This window comes from Orbicella franksi, chromosome 15, assembly GCF_964199315.1.
Source record: "Orbicella franksi chromosome 15, jaOrbFran1.1, whole genome shotgun sequence".
NCBI lineage: Eukaryota > Metazoa > Cnidaria > Anthozoa > Scleractinia > Merulinidae > Orbicella > Orbicella franksi.
Genome location: NC_138159.1, coordinates 16,882,275 through 16,898,120, shown reverse-complemented (window position 1 = coordinate 16,898,120; position 15,846 = coordinate 16,882,275). Strand labels below are relative to the sequence as shown.

Sequence of the window (15,846 nt, the reverse complement as noted above, 5' to 3'; positions counted from 1 at the left end):
CGTGTTTTGAAAATTATTAAAAATAGAACTATCAGGAAATTTCAAGCTGTATCGTTATTTTGTATTTTTATCGACCCTGCATGTACACTTCCACTTCACACTGTTTATAACAACAAGTTTCCATAAAAGCTCATGGGACGGTTTCCTCTAAACCTGTGAATGTGCAAAGTCCGGTAGAACTGATACATACAGAGCAAAGTTTGTCATCATTTTTTTTTAGACAACCAACTGTCATTAATTAGCTTTCTACATGACAAGACAAAAAAGAAACTAAAAAACACTAAACCACGATTAGGTTGACCTAAAAAATTACAAAAACCAAAACGTTGCACATAATGTCACAGGCGAAAATAAATCAAATGCATACGGAGAGTTTTTAACCAAAAGTGATTTGAATGAATAAATCATCTTGTTGAGAAACAAAACCCGTTACAGATCGTCACTGTTGGAAAGTTGCATCAGAAAATCTCTGTCGTGACAAAATTTGTCATGTTGTCAATCTTGATTGGATCATGAGGTCGATCTTGGTTGACATATGAACTTGAATGGCTTCCCGGTTTCGACGAATCCTATTGGTCGACTGGCATCAGGAGATAAACCTAGTAAGCGACATCCCGTGATCTGAGGTGAATAACTTGCCACAATAAATTGGAAATGGGACTATCGTCATGCGAACAGCACGTACAAACTTAGTCTGTTCAGTTTCTGAGGAAGTGTCGTTCCTGCTCAAGCGATAACAAAATGTGCAGACCTGCTTCCATTCAAAATACGCTTGATATATAAAGTGTGAGTACTTATCTAGCTCCACTTGTAGAAGCGAATGTGTTAAGAGACCCAGTCACGAGTCCGACATGCTGTTTATATTACTGGTAGTTCTTCTGGCAGACGATGTCGCAGGTAAGGAGTCTTAAATGATCTTTTGTCTTGCTATTTGTTATTTTCGAGAAAACAATGCGAAATTCCACTTTGCTAGGTGTTGAAGACAGTATCAGAGTGAAAAGGTAGCTTCATACTCTAAACAGTTGTGTATTTACCACGTCTGCAACAACTGCCTGTGTTAGCAAATTATTAGCTTCACCTCTAGGCCCCCAACCCGAGCATCACGCGAAAGGGTTTCATTTTATTGCGAGGCACTTTGAGATGAAAAATGGTGCGGCCAGCGTTCTCTAAAAGAGAAAATACATAACCATTTCAAATTAATGCGTAAAATCTCTGATTTATGGGACTTTTTAGACCACAACAAGTCATTAACCATATTTTTGAACTTTGTTTGACGTACTGATGGCTGTACGTTCAATTTTAGCAACTTCACGACGTGTAAATTTCTTTCTCTTCTTAATACTGGCGAGTTAGACCTGGAAATAGTGAAAAGCTTGTGTAGTTTTGTTTCAGTTTCATTTGGCTTCATTCATATTTTGCGAGTAGTCTCCGTAAAATTCGTCATTTGATATGTTGTTTTCGCCTTGGTCGCTATGTCCGGGTATATTATGTTGGGTTCTGTCGCACGAATTTGAGAAGCATAGAAAACTGAGAAGAATGTGCGAAAATAATTGGAAACCTGTCACATTTTATCGTAGGAGCAAGGTCCCCAGAAAGGCCAGTTGTTCCGAACATCACAGCTCTCAGCTCAACCGAGGTACGAATCACGTGGTGTCGGGTGAATTCCAACAAAGTGGAAATAGATCATTATGAGCTATTTATAGACACTGAACTGGAGTATTCTGGGATTGATGTGATGTACGTGGCCAAACGGCTTAAGCCATGGTCCTGGTACGAGATCAAGTTGAGAGCATGTGGCTTCTCACCTGGTTCATGTTCTCCATTCTCAATACCTGCTTTGGTGAAGACCTTGAGAGGCAGTAAGTGTATATCTTGTTCATCATATCAGGCATAGCCTCTTACATAGATATGCTTTCACTTAATGTCGCTAGAGTTTTTACTCCAAGCTTTTGTGACAGGCCAAAAAAAAATATACATCATTTCTTTACATTTTGCTCTAGAAATTGCCAAGCTAATTCCATTTATACTCTGTTGCTTTATAAAATATCTATATAGGTTTTTTCGTGTCAACCCTCTCTCCAAACCAGAAATTCCAGTTTAGTCTCATAATCCTCTTTAAACATTGTGGATTTTTAGACCCCCTTTCCCTCAGAATTTCCAAATATGACCTTATGTTGGGGTGGTACACACATTTGTTGGAACTGCATAAAATGAATTCCTACAGGACCACTAATGCTGCTGCAACCCCTTAGAGCATAAAGCCACTTAGAAATTGTCTCATGATGTCCTACAGCCTACAACTATACCTGCAGGATGTTTTAAAATTCATTTAATTGTGATTAATTGCAGAAATTGCCAATTGGTTCTGATGGCGTGGCTCTAAATTTCAATCACCAGCTCTCTTTACATCCTCCCAAATTCTCTCTCTGATAATTTGGAGCTTTCTCTCACTATTTCAGGTGACAACGGTACCGTAATACAGTCTGGTGTGACCCTATTTAAAGTCATCGCTGTTCCTACATACATGTTCATTTTGGGAGTGATAGCTGGAGTGTTGGCCATTTCATTTGTTCTTATATGGAGGTTTGTGATCTTGATACTTAACAACGCACACAAATACATATAAAGAGAATAGACAAGCTTGCGTAGACTTCAGGGCTTGAAAAAAGTGTCATCCGGTCATCTGGGACAAGTAGAATCTCTTTCTGGCAAGTCACTTTTCACTCTCATTTTTTTTTTTTCCCCACCCTTACTTGCCCTTAGGCAATGGATCAGGGAAGTTGTGTGCCAACTAAATCACTAAAAGAGCAAACTAAGCTTTGCCCAGGGGAAGCAAAATTTTAGAGCTACTTGTCCCAATGGCAAGCTGGAATTCAAGTTTTTTTCAAGTCCTGAAACTTACTCCTCAGGATTTATCTCAACTTTACAGAATAATCTGTCGTTAGTAATCTTATTTCTGGGTGGAGAGAGAATCATGCTGACTGAGAATATTAGTTTGAACTTAGACTTTGTAATCTGGAGTCTAACATACTAATCGATAGACCACTGTACATACCAAGTGTGTAGTTACACCTTGAAGCTGAGTAGGCAGTAATGCAGCAATATTGACAATTGAAAACAGGATCATCCGGGGATTTTACACCTCCTGTGGGCTAGGGTGGGACCTTGACAAGTTTAAAACCTTCCGGCCAAAGGGAACCTGAAGCTTGTCCAAGGGGGGAATGTATGCTCATAATCTCAGAAAAGGGCAAACCTCTCATTATCAATACCCCATTATGGTGCTGGCAAATGATACTATTGTTGGGCAGGTTTTCAGAATAGAAAGATGTACACCATCAGTTTAAGCCTTGAGCTTGACTACTGGTAGTTAATCCAGAGAAGAACACACTAGGCACTATCCTGCCACACCACTAGAAGTGTTGCAAAATGGCACCAAATAAAACCACACTCAAACAATTGCAAATTGTTGTGCCTTTTTTTTTCATAGGTACTTTCAATGTGCAGACCTCTCTAGTGGATCAGCATTTGAACTGCCACAGTACCAAAGAGCACTAAACAAAAGTGACTACGCTGCCTTGGGTAAACAAAGGCTACCTGACTCAAGATGTGATACTGTGGGAATCCTCTGTGACACACCATATCTGGCTGAAGACTGTCAAGTTCATGATCCTGAATCACACTATCTTGAGATACCCAACGCACAAAAATTAGGCCATTCACAAAACAAGTTTGTCATTTCCAATTTTTTACCGTTATCCTCAACCGGTGATGCCAAAAAGACAAATCTGTCTTTAATAGGTGAAACTCAAGAAGAGAAGCTTACTATTCCTATAGAAGATCCTAGACATCAGTTATGTAATGGGCAGTTGGAACACCAAAGAGGTGTGTCCCATCTAGATTCTACAGATGAAAAATACACGCAGATGGAAAATGTTAAGGACACTTCAAATGAAAATGGTTATAATGAACACAAACAAGGACCACAGAGTAGAACAGACAGTGACACAGTTCAAACTTATCAAAGAATTGAAAGTTGGTCAAACCTTGCAGATAAGCTTATCATGCCATTGTTTGAAACATGCAAAGACCGAACCTTGGAATGTTTGGATTCATCCCACAAAGATGACACTTCTCGTTCAGCATCATTGATGCATCCGTCATCATCTGATTCAAATGCACAGTTAACTGAACAGAAAGTAACAACAGAACTTAAGAATGACTCTTCATTGAACTCTGAAGAACAAGGAGTAACAACAGAACTTAAGAATGACCCTTCATTGATACCCCACAATGGGATTGTGGTAGGAATAGACAATAGTAATATTTACATTGGTGCACAGGAATGTGCAAGCACGGTTAATCCTGGAGATCGCAAGAGGCATGTGCGACTCAAGTTGCAGAATCTTGTCAGAATTCTGGAAAGAGAAAGATCAAAAATGAGGGGATTTGCTTGCGGATCAAGTCCTCCTGCAACGGAACATGTCTGGGAAGTTTACAGGTAAGATTAAGGAATGGCGACTGAGGAACACCTCAGTTAACCACCATCTGTCTTCACCAGTTTAGAACACCTGTGAGCTCTCAGTTTCAAGCCAAAAAAAATCCTCAAGTGTGAACTGAGATCCAGAGATATCTTTAAATAGGAATAGTGACAAATCACAGACACTGATGACTACGTATAGCTTTGTGTAGAACTCACCATCAAGGAGAATTTAGCCTGTGAACATGCTTTGCAGTTGAAGATGGGGCAATGAGAAAGCAGGAAGAAGGAAGAAAGAGGAGACAACAGCGAGGAGGGGAGATGCCCAACCCCTACCCCATTCCCCCTTGACCACTCCACTCTCGGCCAGTTCCTTCTCAGCCCTTCCAGCTGGAGCCTGTTCACAGGCTAGGGGGAATTTTGTGCCTCAAATCTCAGAGATCCTTGGACATTCAGGGTCTACCAATCAAAGAGAGACTTGTTTACCTGCACTGTGTAGTTACTGTGCTAAAAATCTCCTTGTAGGCAACTGTGTTTAAATAACAAGTTCTCAAAGCATGTCTTTTTGCTTGTATAAATAGACGCTTAGGATACATTGTTGATCTCGAGGACAGAAGAGGAAAAGATGAACAAAGAGTAGATGAGGGACTCCACTTGTGGATATACAAGGTAAATCTTTTAGTACGTGAAATCCTGATAAATTACTGAGCCATTTAGACATTGTCATGTACCTAGCAGTCACACATCTAAGCACTGTACTCAGTACAGCTGGCAAGACAGCATTTTTCCCAGACTCAAAGCATAGAAGATGAATACCTTAACAGTGGCTCGGAGCTGTTCAACATTCTCCTAAAAAATTATGCTCACAGTACAGCTATAGCATAACTGTATACTGTAGATATATCAGGTAAAGATTAAGCCAATCATGTTCTCAGCTAGCTGTAGAGCGAATGTGTGGTGGAGTGAATATTTTAAGCTTGCAAATAAAATGTTACAAGTGGCAGGGTTTGAAAAACCAGAATTTTAGCTTGCCCTGCAGAGAAGAAACTCTCAAATTTTGCTTGCCCTGGGTAAGTTGTAGTTTACTTTTATTACAATTTAGTTGGCGATGACTTGCCCATCCGGCAAGGGAGAATTAAAAGTAACTTGTCCAGGATGATCAGACTGCCCTTTTTTCAAGCCCTGAAGTGGATCTTACTTGTTTCTTCACCAATCATTGCATCAAACCCCTGACCATAATATGTTTTAATAATCATTATTAATAGATGGCATTGGTACAATCTAGGCTCTGTGTGAACTGCCTCCTGGGGTGCTAGTGTTAGCAACAGGAGATGGAATGAAGGGGAAGTCAGAATGCGACACCAGTTTTCCTAGATGTGCTGTGACAGCACTGGAGAGAGGCTGGAGTGTTGAAGTGTACTCATGGAAACACAGCTTGAGCAGCGAGTGGATCAAACTGACTAAGAAGCATCCTGACACATTGACAATCAACTATTTAGACAAGTAAGGTTACACTGTAGAATAATTAATTGGTAAATGTGCATTTCTAATGTATCAGTTTATAATTAATAACAATTAATAATATTCAAATCACAGATGTTATCCAAGAGATGATTTTTTTTTTGGGCAGGGGGGGGTTTGTGAAAATGACATTAGGACTACTACATCATAGTAACAGCTTCCCTGAAGGGCAAGCCAGAAAAATGGTTTCTTTGCACCTTGAGTTAGAAGAATAAATTAGTTTGAACTGCTGGTTTTTTAGCATAGAATTTGAATACTGTAGACATGAATACTAGTCATTTCCATTTGAGCTCAGTTTTTACAGCATGGCTGATTATAATTATTGTTATTATTATGATTATGATTATTATTATTATTATTATTATTATTATTATTATTATCACTATCATTATCATTATCGTTATCATCATCGTTATTATTATTGTTATTACCTAGGATTTAACCAATGAAATGTTACAGTTTTTCATTACCCATAAACAGTTATTTATATTATTTACACTTTCCTTTGTATTCGTTCGTCTTCACAGGTATGTTAATTATATCACATTTGTGGATGGGAAACATGGAAGAAAGTGTTTACCTCTGCCACCAGAAGCAAGTGTCTTGCAAAGATGACCTGCATTAAAACAGAGAGAGGCCAAAAGCGCACAACAGGCTTATGGTTGCTGTTAGCATGGAGCTTCACAATGACAATCCAGCAAGCATTCTTGCATGTTGTTTACTCCCGGGGGGGGGGGGGGGGGGGACCAAATGAAAAGGTCAGGGATGCATGTCAAAAAATTTGAATTACACCCCTAAAGAAGACCAATCTTGGCACGGCTCGAGTTTTTGTTTGACACCAAGAAGATACCACTTAAAACAGAACAGGCTCAATTACCAGCCTTTTATCAGGAAGGAAGCCCACACTAGTAGACTGGACTTGAGAGAACAGCAAAAATCAAGCTTAAAAACAGAAGTAGGAGCAATTTTTTAGTATCATTTCTTGGAGTGCTCCGTAAAAGATACTTAAGCCCCCAAGCAAGACAATGAGCATTGCCATCCTTTTCATACGGGAGTCCCCCTAGGTGTTTACCCAAGGCAACTCTTTCTTTACCTCTGACTGAGAATCAATGTGACACTTGTTTTGATCTGACCAATATTCTAATAACTAAGTTTTTCAATAAACAATTAAGAATAAAAAGCAGCAATATTAAAGAATGATGTTTCGATGGCTCCATGCCATCATTCTCAAATTCAGATAACGTACCTTATTTGAATTTCAGAATGATCGCATGGAGCCGTTGAAACGTCATTCTTTAATATTGCTGCTTTTTATTCTTAACTGACCAATATTATTAATAAATTATTTGCCACACAAGTTTAAAGAAAAAGTAAATTAAGAGGTGTGGTGTAGTTCAGCAAATTCAAAGCTGTAAATGCTTATTAAATGACTAGATTCCAACAGTGGTGTCAAGAAAAGCCAAAGTTAAGCAGTGTTTACAAGTTATGCTATAGAACTGCTGTACATTTTGCTACATTGTACTTTAGGTTTGAGAGCATAAGTCTTTACAATACTTGCATCCTTTAGACAATTGTTAATAGCTTTGCAGGCTAGCTATTAAGAAGCACTCATCACACATTAACACTAATTTGTGATATCCATTTATTTTGAAGGTTGAAAGAAATTATTCATGTTATATACTTACATTAAGTATTAAGACAAAGTACCTGTAAGATATAGTTACTGTCAAATAGTATAAAATTATTTCATCTCGTCAAGGAAAGGTTTTATTGCATTAAGGACAGGTTTATCCTTACCAAGAGTATGTTGCATAATAAGATGTTTATTTTTTAAAAGTTTTAAGCATTCTTACATGTAAATGATGAGTATACTAGTACATAATAATTAGAATAAAATATGAGAAGTTCTCGAAGAGTTGCATTTGACTTGTTGAGTGGAAATAGGCTTTTTGGTCGAAATAAGACCACTGTCCTTTCTTAAAGCTTGCTGAATGGAGGGCAGGCACATTTGGGAATGGGGTGCTTAAATTTCCTTTTGAACATGCACATCCATTGCTTAACAAAAACACAGAAACTTAATTAACTCAAGAGTTGTTGTAATGAAAGGAGCTCTGTCAGCATACCCAGAAAGTAGTAGTGGATTCTATTCTTTGCTCAGCCAATGGGCAAGAAGAAATTTTAAATAAATAAGTGAGAATGTAAGAAATCTTTTGGGGCTAGTACATCAAAGCTACAGCTTGCTGAAAGGGCAAGCTTGAAAATTGGTTTTCTGTGCACCTAGTCTGATAATCGTGATGCTCAATATTTACGTGTGTTCAGATGAAAAAGCAGACTTCATAATAGGCCATTTCTGAAATACCTTTGGCCTCTTTCTCAAAACGAGTCTCGGTGTCCATACTTTCATATGAAAAGGAGACTTCATTCACATGCAAATTCAACTCATTTTTGTACGAATGGTTATGCACCAGGCCTTGCTTTAATAGAGAGGCTTAAGGCAACTCGGAAATGGGCTATTTATTTGTGTAATCAGTCTATTCCATATCAATGTATTGAATCTCACTTTTGCTGTGGGGAGCTAAGGCACACTAGAGTAGGGGTGCCTTTAAAACAGCTGCACTCAATAAGGAGCACTTATTAGAAGGGGGCACTTCTTGGAGGGAGGGTGCTAATCAAATCAATACAGCATGCCGCTCATTTTTGCAGAAAAGTTCCTTCTCTGATCACATCCTTAAAACGAGACAAGCTACTGCAAGTTCAAGACATAAAGAGATTCATTTCAAGGCAAATATTTATGAATATACATTGTACATCTACATTGTCCATTAATAAATTAAGAGTAAATAAAACAAAAAATTAACAGCAACTTGTACACTGTAAATTGTCACAACTCTGACACAGAAAAGTGTCTTGTGAGACTGTTGGCCAGGAGAAAAAGCTGCATCTCTTAGACATTTTCATAGTAACAATAAAATTACTAACAGTAGAGCAGTGAGTCACTCTGGAATTCTCAATGAGTAAGAATTATACCAGCGGTGTGGTGTTATAATAAAAATAATAATTATTGTAATTATTATCACTATTTGAATATAAGTTATTTACTGTGTTGCCTTAGATTTTTTAGCTTTACTCTTTTCAGTCCTCTTGTCTCTTTTCTTTAGATTGTCCATATTAGCTTTCAATACATTTGCATATGCCTGGAAAAGAACAAGGAATGGATACAAATAGTTAATTTTCATTTGAGTTTATTTTTTTTTTTGTAATATTAATATCATACTTTCCTTGCCATTTTATATAGTGGAGGTGGGGTGCCCTTGTCATAAGTGTGCTTTCCTGTCGATCGAGCAGTCTGGGTTGGAACCCTACCAGGGGACATTGTGTTGTGTTCTTAGGCAAGATGCTTTACTCTAACAGTGTCTCTCTTCACCAGATGTATAAATGGGTACAGGTGAATTTTATGCCAGGGGTAACCCTGCGATGGACTAGCATCCCATCCAGGGGGGGGGGGGGGGGAGTAGAAATACTCCTAGTCACTTCATGCTGCAGAAATCTGGGATAAGCGCTGGCCCGATGGGCCACTTGGCTTAAAAGCACACTTAACATGTCATTTGCACCTAGTTAACATCATACTGGTAAGTTTGACATAAAAATGAAAACCCTGGGTTAGACACTTTTTGTTAACCCCCAAAAAGGGCCCACAAAATTTCTAACCCCAGAAAAATTCTTGAGATCATAAATTTCAAAGTCCAATTAATTTAAAATTATGACTTACCAGTTGAAACCTATTTACATCTTTTGCATTTACCTAAAAAAAAATACACAATTATGCATTAGGTATATATGTATGTGAGACCCATGTCTAGGTCAAAAAGTACCATATTGGAATATGCAATAGTATTATTACATATAATACTCCACTCAGTTAGTACGCGCACTGTGATTGGTCAATTTAGCAGGCCATACTCTTCTGTATGGCCCTCTGAAATTTAAAGTTGGTTTTGTTGCCAAACTGTTTCGTGGTTTATCGATAAGTGTTCTTAACTTTTATAGCAAGTGAAAGTTTAAAACTTTTTTATACTCTAAATTATGTAATAAAGCATGCTAACGACTTAAAAACAGTTTCAAACTGACTCGTTTTGCTTTCAAGATGCGTCAGGAATTTGAAGTCTTTCCGAGTCCGCGTGAATAGAAATTGTTTCCGAACACCTCAGGCACACTGTAGAGATATAATAAATATCTTACTAACCTCGTCTTCTCAGTGCATACTGTAAGTTACAGATCCTCGTTTTTTCCCCTTCGCTTTATGACCCACGCGCTTCGTGCTTGGGCCATAAATTGAAGGGGGGAAAACTCAGTCAGTAACTTACAGTACAGACCTCGAACTCGGTTAGTAAGAGGTATATAAAACAAAACCAAAACTACAAATAATGTTCATTGAAGCTGATTTATCTTACTATTGTACTAAGCTTCTTTTTTCCATTTGTTGCTCTAAATAGACATCTACTCTCTCCTTCTTGTTCAACCCCTGTTAACTTTTGCAGCTTCTTTGTACCTCGTGGTTTTGGCTTTGGCTTGGTCTGTCCATGGTCTTTTAAAAACAAAGAAAAAATCATTTTTTTGCATGTTGATCCAGTCATTATTTTCTAAGGAAATTATTGTGTGGCACACCCCCACCCCTCAACCTTTATTCACTAGTTTATTCACCCCTTTATTTGCTAGTTCTTCCACCAGGCACTGACTGTTGCTAAACAAGGTGATTCTCCTGGCAAATTAATAGAATGTTCCGAAATCAAACTCAATCCATGGACCAAAGGTTGTGCGAGTTCAATTTCTGAACCAATCGAACTCAAACCAAAACAAATCAAACCCAGTGGAACTCAATCCATAAGATTGTGTTTGATCGAGTTTGGCAACAGAACTCAGTCCCAACACAATCCAGTGGATTGCAATTGATCGTGTTGGGTCAAATATGTTCGCCTGATCAAAGATCATGTGGTGTGGTCTCAAATTGAAAAACACATGTTCTACCGAAGTAACTCAAGCCACAAAAAACATTGTTTTGATTTTCAACACTAGTTTTACAACAATCAAGAGTTTGAAAATCATCCATTTGATTGAGTTCGATTGCCCAATTATTTTTGTGTAAGTTTGATGTTGTTCAATTGCCAAAATCAATCAAACTCGATCTATGGATTGAGTTCAATTAACATTGGTTGAAATTCAGTTCAGTTGCACTTGATTGACTTTGCAAGGGATTCTAAACCTTTGAAGCTTGCAAATAAAAGTTCCCTAACATGAAGTTCTAACTTTTAATTCTGCCAATGAGACTCTATTGTGTAACCATTCAAACAGAAGCTACTGAGCAGTTCTTTCATGTCGTGCTGTTTATGATGCTATGCAAGGTGCTTCTAACTTTTAAGTCTGTGGATGAAACCCTAGTGTGTGACCATTCAAATGAAAGCTATGGAGCAGTACTTTCGCATGGTACCCTTGCAGTCTGGGACGTAAAACTTTGTTGGTTCTAAGAAGTTAAACAGATCATAAACCAATTTCTCACTACTGCATCAAAGCCTACAATGCAGTAAAAGCGACCGTAAGTTACAGGCCACGAACGGTGTGTACCTGAACAGAACAATACTACTTGGTACGCACATTATCATTCTTTAGAGGCACGGAAGTACAGCTAAGAATGTCTGATCCTTCTATGTTTCTGAAGCCTCTTCACATGATAAAAAAGAAAAACAGGAACCGTTGCAAGTGCTAGATAAAAAATCGTAAAAACTTACATCTTTTCATTGTGATATTTACTGATCCCGAAGTTCTTGTCTTCTGAAGAAGATGTGTAAGCTGGGTGAGGAACTAAAACAAAACAACAACGCAAATAAGACAAACGGGCTTCATCTACAGCAAAAATTGCCATTAACAGCTGTATAAAGGACAAAATCCTTACCCCATCGTTGTCTAAAAGAACCATATTATTTCGATTCTCTCACATGTGTGAATCAGAGCTAAGTGACCAGGTCTTGTGCTAGGTGGCCAAGCCAAGTTGCTTCTTCCTCGTAGTGCCGCAGTCTTATCGCGGGCGATTGTGTAGTAGGAATAGAGAAGAGAAGAGAGAAGCAGAATCAGTTTAAAATGAGCTCTTTCTTCTTCACAAAGGTCCCACCAGAGGAACAAATGTACACAGACATCAAGTCACTCAATAAGTTCGACGAGAAGGCGTTTTGTCAACTTGTGGACATTGTGTTTTCGTTCCTTGTTTCTCCAAAGGAAGGGACAAGGTTCATGTCTCAAGTTTCTGAATTTGCTGGCGAACACGGAGTGAACACAAACGCGTTAAAAAATGTTGTTAAAAGCTTACTTGGCTTCTTCAAGAGTGCGTTGAAAAGCAACTTGACACCGGCGCAAGTGAAGGAAGATTTGGAACATCTCGGTAAGACTGATCGTGATAAACATTGGAAAATAGAGTTGTGAGAGTGGGCTGGGGGGGGGGGGGGGAGTGGGCTGGGGGGAGTGGGCTGGGTGGGGGAATGTGCAATGCAACCATTTTACAATAACTGCAGAAATTCTCACGCGCTCATTGGCTAATTTTCATTGTCAGTAAACGGACAGAACCATAAATTTATAACTTATGTGATGCATCAACAAGCGAGAGGGCAATTTGACAATTTGCTGTCATAGAAAACAAATTGACATCAGTTTTTAATGCATCTGTCCTGTACTGACAATGAATTTTGACATAACATTGTCAAAGTAGTCTACAGATTCACTCAGCTATGGCCTCGTGGATCCACATCTACTTTGACAGACGCATGAAAAACTGATGTCAATTTGTTAAATAGAAGGCAACCAACTTTCATTTATCACATAAAATGCGAATGCAACCTTCATTCCTCCAGAATAACCCCCCCCCCCCCCCCCACCCTCCCTCCTGGGAATGATCCATTGAGCACTTGGGGCTCTGTTTTACCTCACTCAAGAAATGTAACAATATTCAATATTTTGTCAAGATGAGAAAGCAGACTTCATACATGTACATGTAGTTCATTTATTTTGACTGTTACTCTTGTTACAGGGGTGCTTATTAGAAAAGGGGCGCTTGTTAAAAAGTGCATTCAGTGGAGAGCACTTATAATAAAGGGGTGCTTATTGGAAGGACTGTGCTTAAATAAAATCATTACGGTTCTATGGTTACTAGCCTGAGTAGAAGTCCTACCTCTATAGCAGATCCACTCTACCCCCCGCCCTCCCACTCCCCTTTTCAAACAGCCACCACTATCCCTCATTTTTAAGTTCTCCCAAAAGCCATTATGAAATTGTTATAATCGCTGAGGGCTTAATGCTGGATTTACAGTATTTTTTCTTCCACAGGTCTCTCAGCTGAAAATTCTCCTCATGTCTCAGAGAGATGGAAAGCAAACCTCGTGGCTCTGTCACGCTCAGTTGTAGGTCAAACATTTATGGTTAACCAACTTGTTGACATGGAATGGAAATTTGGAGTGACAGCAGGAAGCAGCGACTTGAAAGTTGTGGGGCAGACTTTTTTGCAGTTAAAGATGGTTGTGGATCGTGGAGGCACACAGGAAGATGTGTTCATGGAATTGACTCTGCCACAGTTCTACTCATTCTTGCATGAGATGGAGAGGGCTAAATCAACACTTGAATATTTTAGTTGAGACAATAATATTATTGACTCTGGTAAAAAAAATTTAAAAAAGCAAAAATTGTAATGAGTTATTTTTTATATAGCTGGAATTAAGTGGAATCTCACGCACTCTTATTGGCTGATTGATGGTTGCGTGGCAATGGCTAAATCTAAATATTGCCTGGCAGGTAACAATTAAAGCAATTGTTGTGAGCTCTCCCACTAACCAGAGGTTACTTGGACTTCTTCTTGCCCTCTTGCTTCACACTAAACTCCAGCTATGTAGCAAAACACTTAATTACTGTTCCCTTAGGAAACAGTTTTGTTTTCCCTCAAATCTAGATGTTTGAGGTTCTCAGAGAAACAAAACTGACTGTTTCCCTTAGGACCAGTAATGAAGTGTTTAGTAATTAGCATAGTGATATGAAGAACCAAGTGAATTAATGACACTCAATATTGTAGTTTTCAACATATAATAATCTTTTCAACCAAGTAAACCCCTTCAGCTTTCTAAAAGGTATATAGCTGTATGCAGAATTATTGTGAAAAAGAAATTATGATTTCTTATTACTCCAGTGTCATCAGTGTTCATTCTAAGTCAAGTGTGTTATTAGAGAGTTTAAGCATGACATTTACGGCAGACGGCAAACGGCAAAGATAACCTCTGATTTTTTATTCTTTTCTTCTAATCCTTAAATAAATCACACAAAAATAGAAAAAAAGTCTCCTACTATTCACTGCGAATGCAAATATTTTCACTCTACTGTACAAACAACTGAAGACAGACAGCAAAAGTTTCATTTTTGCTGTTTGCCGTTTGCCGTAAACGTCATGCTTAACCTCGCTATTAATAGAATATCAATGTTACATATCCATATATTTTATCATTTGCATTATTTTTACGTTGTGATTAATTTATCTTTTTTACTACCCATTCCCTGAAACATACTTATAATGAGTGCTTTGATATGCATCTGCAATTTGGTAATTATAATGGTGAGTTTTGTAGTGTGCAAATTTGCTTTCAAAGGGTGTACATCCTGTTGTGTTAAATTATAAGAGCAACTTCAATTATGCAAAAAAATAGCTCTCATGCATATCTGGTTCCCAGATAGAGCAGAGCAGAACCTGCAAATCTTCAGGCAGTGGTGGCCTGCCTGACATTCCTGACAAAATAATAAACCAGAACCAGTATTGAGTGAAAAAGATCTTCATCCTGGTTTGACTGTACGCATTCCTTCCAGTTCAGCAATCGTTTTTGAACGTGCATATAGAGAGTAACCACTGTGACAAATGTTGGCTGGTATTCTACCCAGATGTCTTGATTCTCAATGCTGACCAATGCTGACCAAGCGTGTTGCAGCCTCTGGCAATGAGATTACATGCATGAAGGGGCAATCATCATAATGTGCTGGTCAGCAATATTGGACCAGATCTTGTTAGGATTCTTCTCCAAGGAACACAGTACATTCCTGTTATCTTAGGTAACTCTAAAGCAATACATGATGGCTTCTTCTCTGGCTCCGTTATCTTTTTATCACTTATCTTCTTAACTTGCAAAGTCATCCAGAAATAGTTTTTCATGCTTTCTTGTCCTGGTGTCTTGTTCCTCTGATTTAGCTTTTTGTTTCCCTTTACTAGGAAAGCATGATTTCCTCTCCTCTGGTTTAGCTTTTTGTTTCTTTTCACCAGGGAAGCACGGTTTCCTCTCCTTCCATTGCATGTTCAGTAACAGCTTCCTCTCTTTGCTATGTCTGTCGGTCATTATCATGTACTTCATTCTGATGTTATTGTAAAATTCTGCAAGTAACTGGCTCATCTCTTGAACAAGCTTGTCTTTTCTGACAAGCATTTTTTTTAATTTCTTCATCTTCTACTGCAAAATGAAAGGAAATACTAAGTACTTACATGATAGGCCATTCTTGTATTCTCAGTATTGGATTAGAACTAGCTTGCAGGGGAATATCATTAAAAAGAGCGCATTAGCCTCAGTTGCAAGCTAGTTCCAGTCCAGTATCAAGAATATGAAAAAGGTCTATTTTCCCATTATGGTTGCCCCCAGCGAACAGGCTCACTTATGGGTCACATGTGCAAGCGACATTATATGATCCAAGTGAGTCCAATTTTTTTCTTGTGGCTTAGTTGCTCATATCTGAAAACCAAAGGGTATACTGTTCACAGGCTACCCATAGATGGTCAAGCAAGT

General features: G+C 38.4%; 3 protein-coding genes across 3 annotated transcripts; 2 read left to right on the top strand and 1 right to left on the bottom strand.

Annotated features, from left to right (window-relative positions):
• The first annotated feature begins 454 nt into the window (after positions 1-454).
• On the top strand, positions 455-6,735 carry LOC145470106 (uncharacterized). The gene is made up of 7 exons (XM_081453939.1): positions 455-897; positions 1,578-1,859; positions 2,460-2,583; positions 3,488-4,498; positions 5,059-5,146; positions 5,763-5,980; positions 6,526-6,735. The coding sequence occupies exons 1-7, from the start codon at positions 852-854 to the stop codon at positions 6,611-6,613; spliced, it is 1,857 nt and encodes a 618-aa protein (XP_081310065.1). The 5' UTR covers positions 455-851; the 3' UTR covers positions 6,614-6,735.
• A 2,032-nt stretch (positions 6,736-8,767) lies between these two features.
• LOC145469893 (signal recognition particle 14 kDa protein-like) lies at positions 8,768-12,041 on the bottom strand. The gene is made up of 5 exons (XM_081453705.1): positions 11,946-12,041; positions 11,782-11,854; positions 10,450-10,583; positions 9,768-9,800; positions 8,768-9,192 (listed from the first exon to the last, which is right to left on the bottom strand). The coding sequence occupies exons 1-5, from the start codon at positions 11,967-11,969 to the stop codon at positions 9,094-9,096; spliced, it is 363 nt and encodes a 120-aa protein (XP_081309831.1). The 5' UTR covers positions 11,970-12,041; the 3' UTR covers positions 8,768-9,093.
• A 41-nt stretch (positions 12,042-12,082) lies between these two features.
• Positions 12,083-14,648, top strand: LOC145469892 (COMM domain-containing protein 7-like). Its single transcript, XM_081453703.1, has 2 exons — positions 12,083-12,428; positions 13,367-14,648. The coding sequence occupies exons 1-2, from the start codon at positions 12,131-12,133 to the stop codon at positions 13,669-13,671; spliced, it is 603 nt and encodes a 200-aa protein (XP_081309829.1). The 5' UTR covers positions 12,083-12,130; the 3' UTR covers positions 13,672-14,648.
• The last annotated feature ends 1,198 nt before the right edge of the window (positions 14,649-15,846 follow it).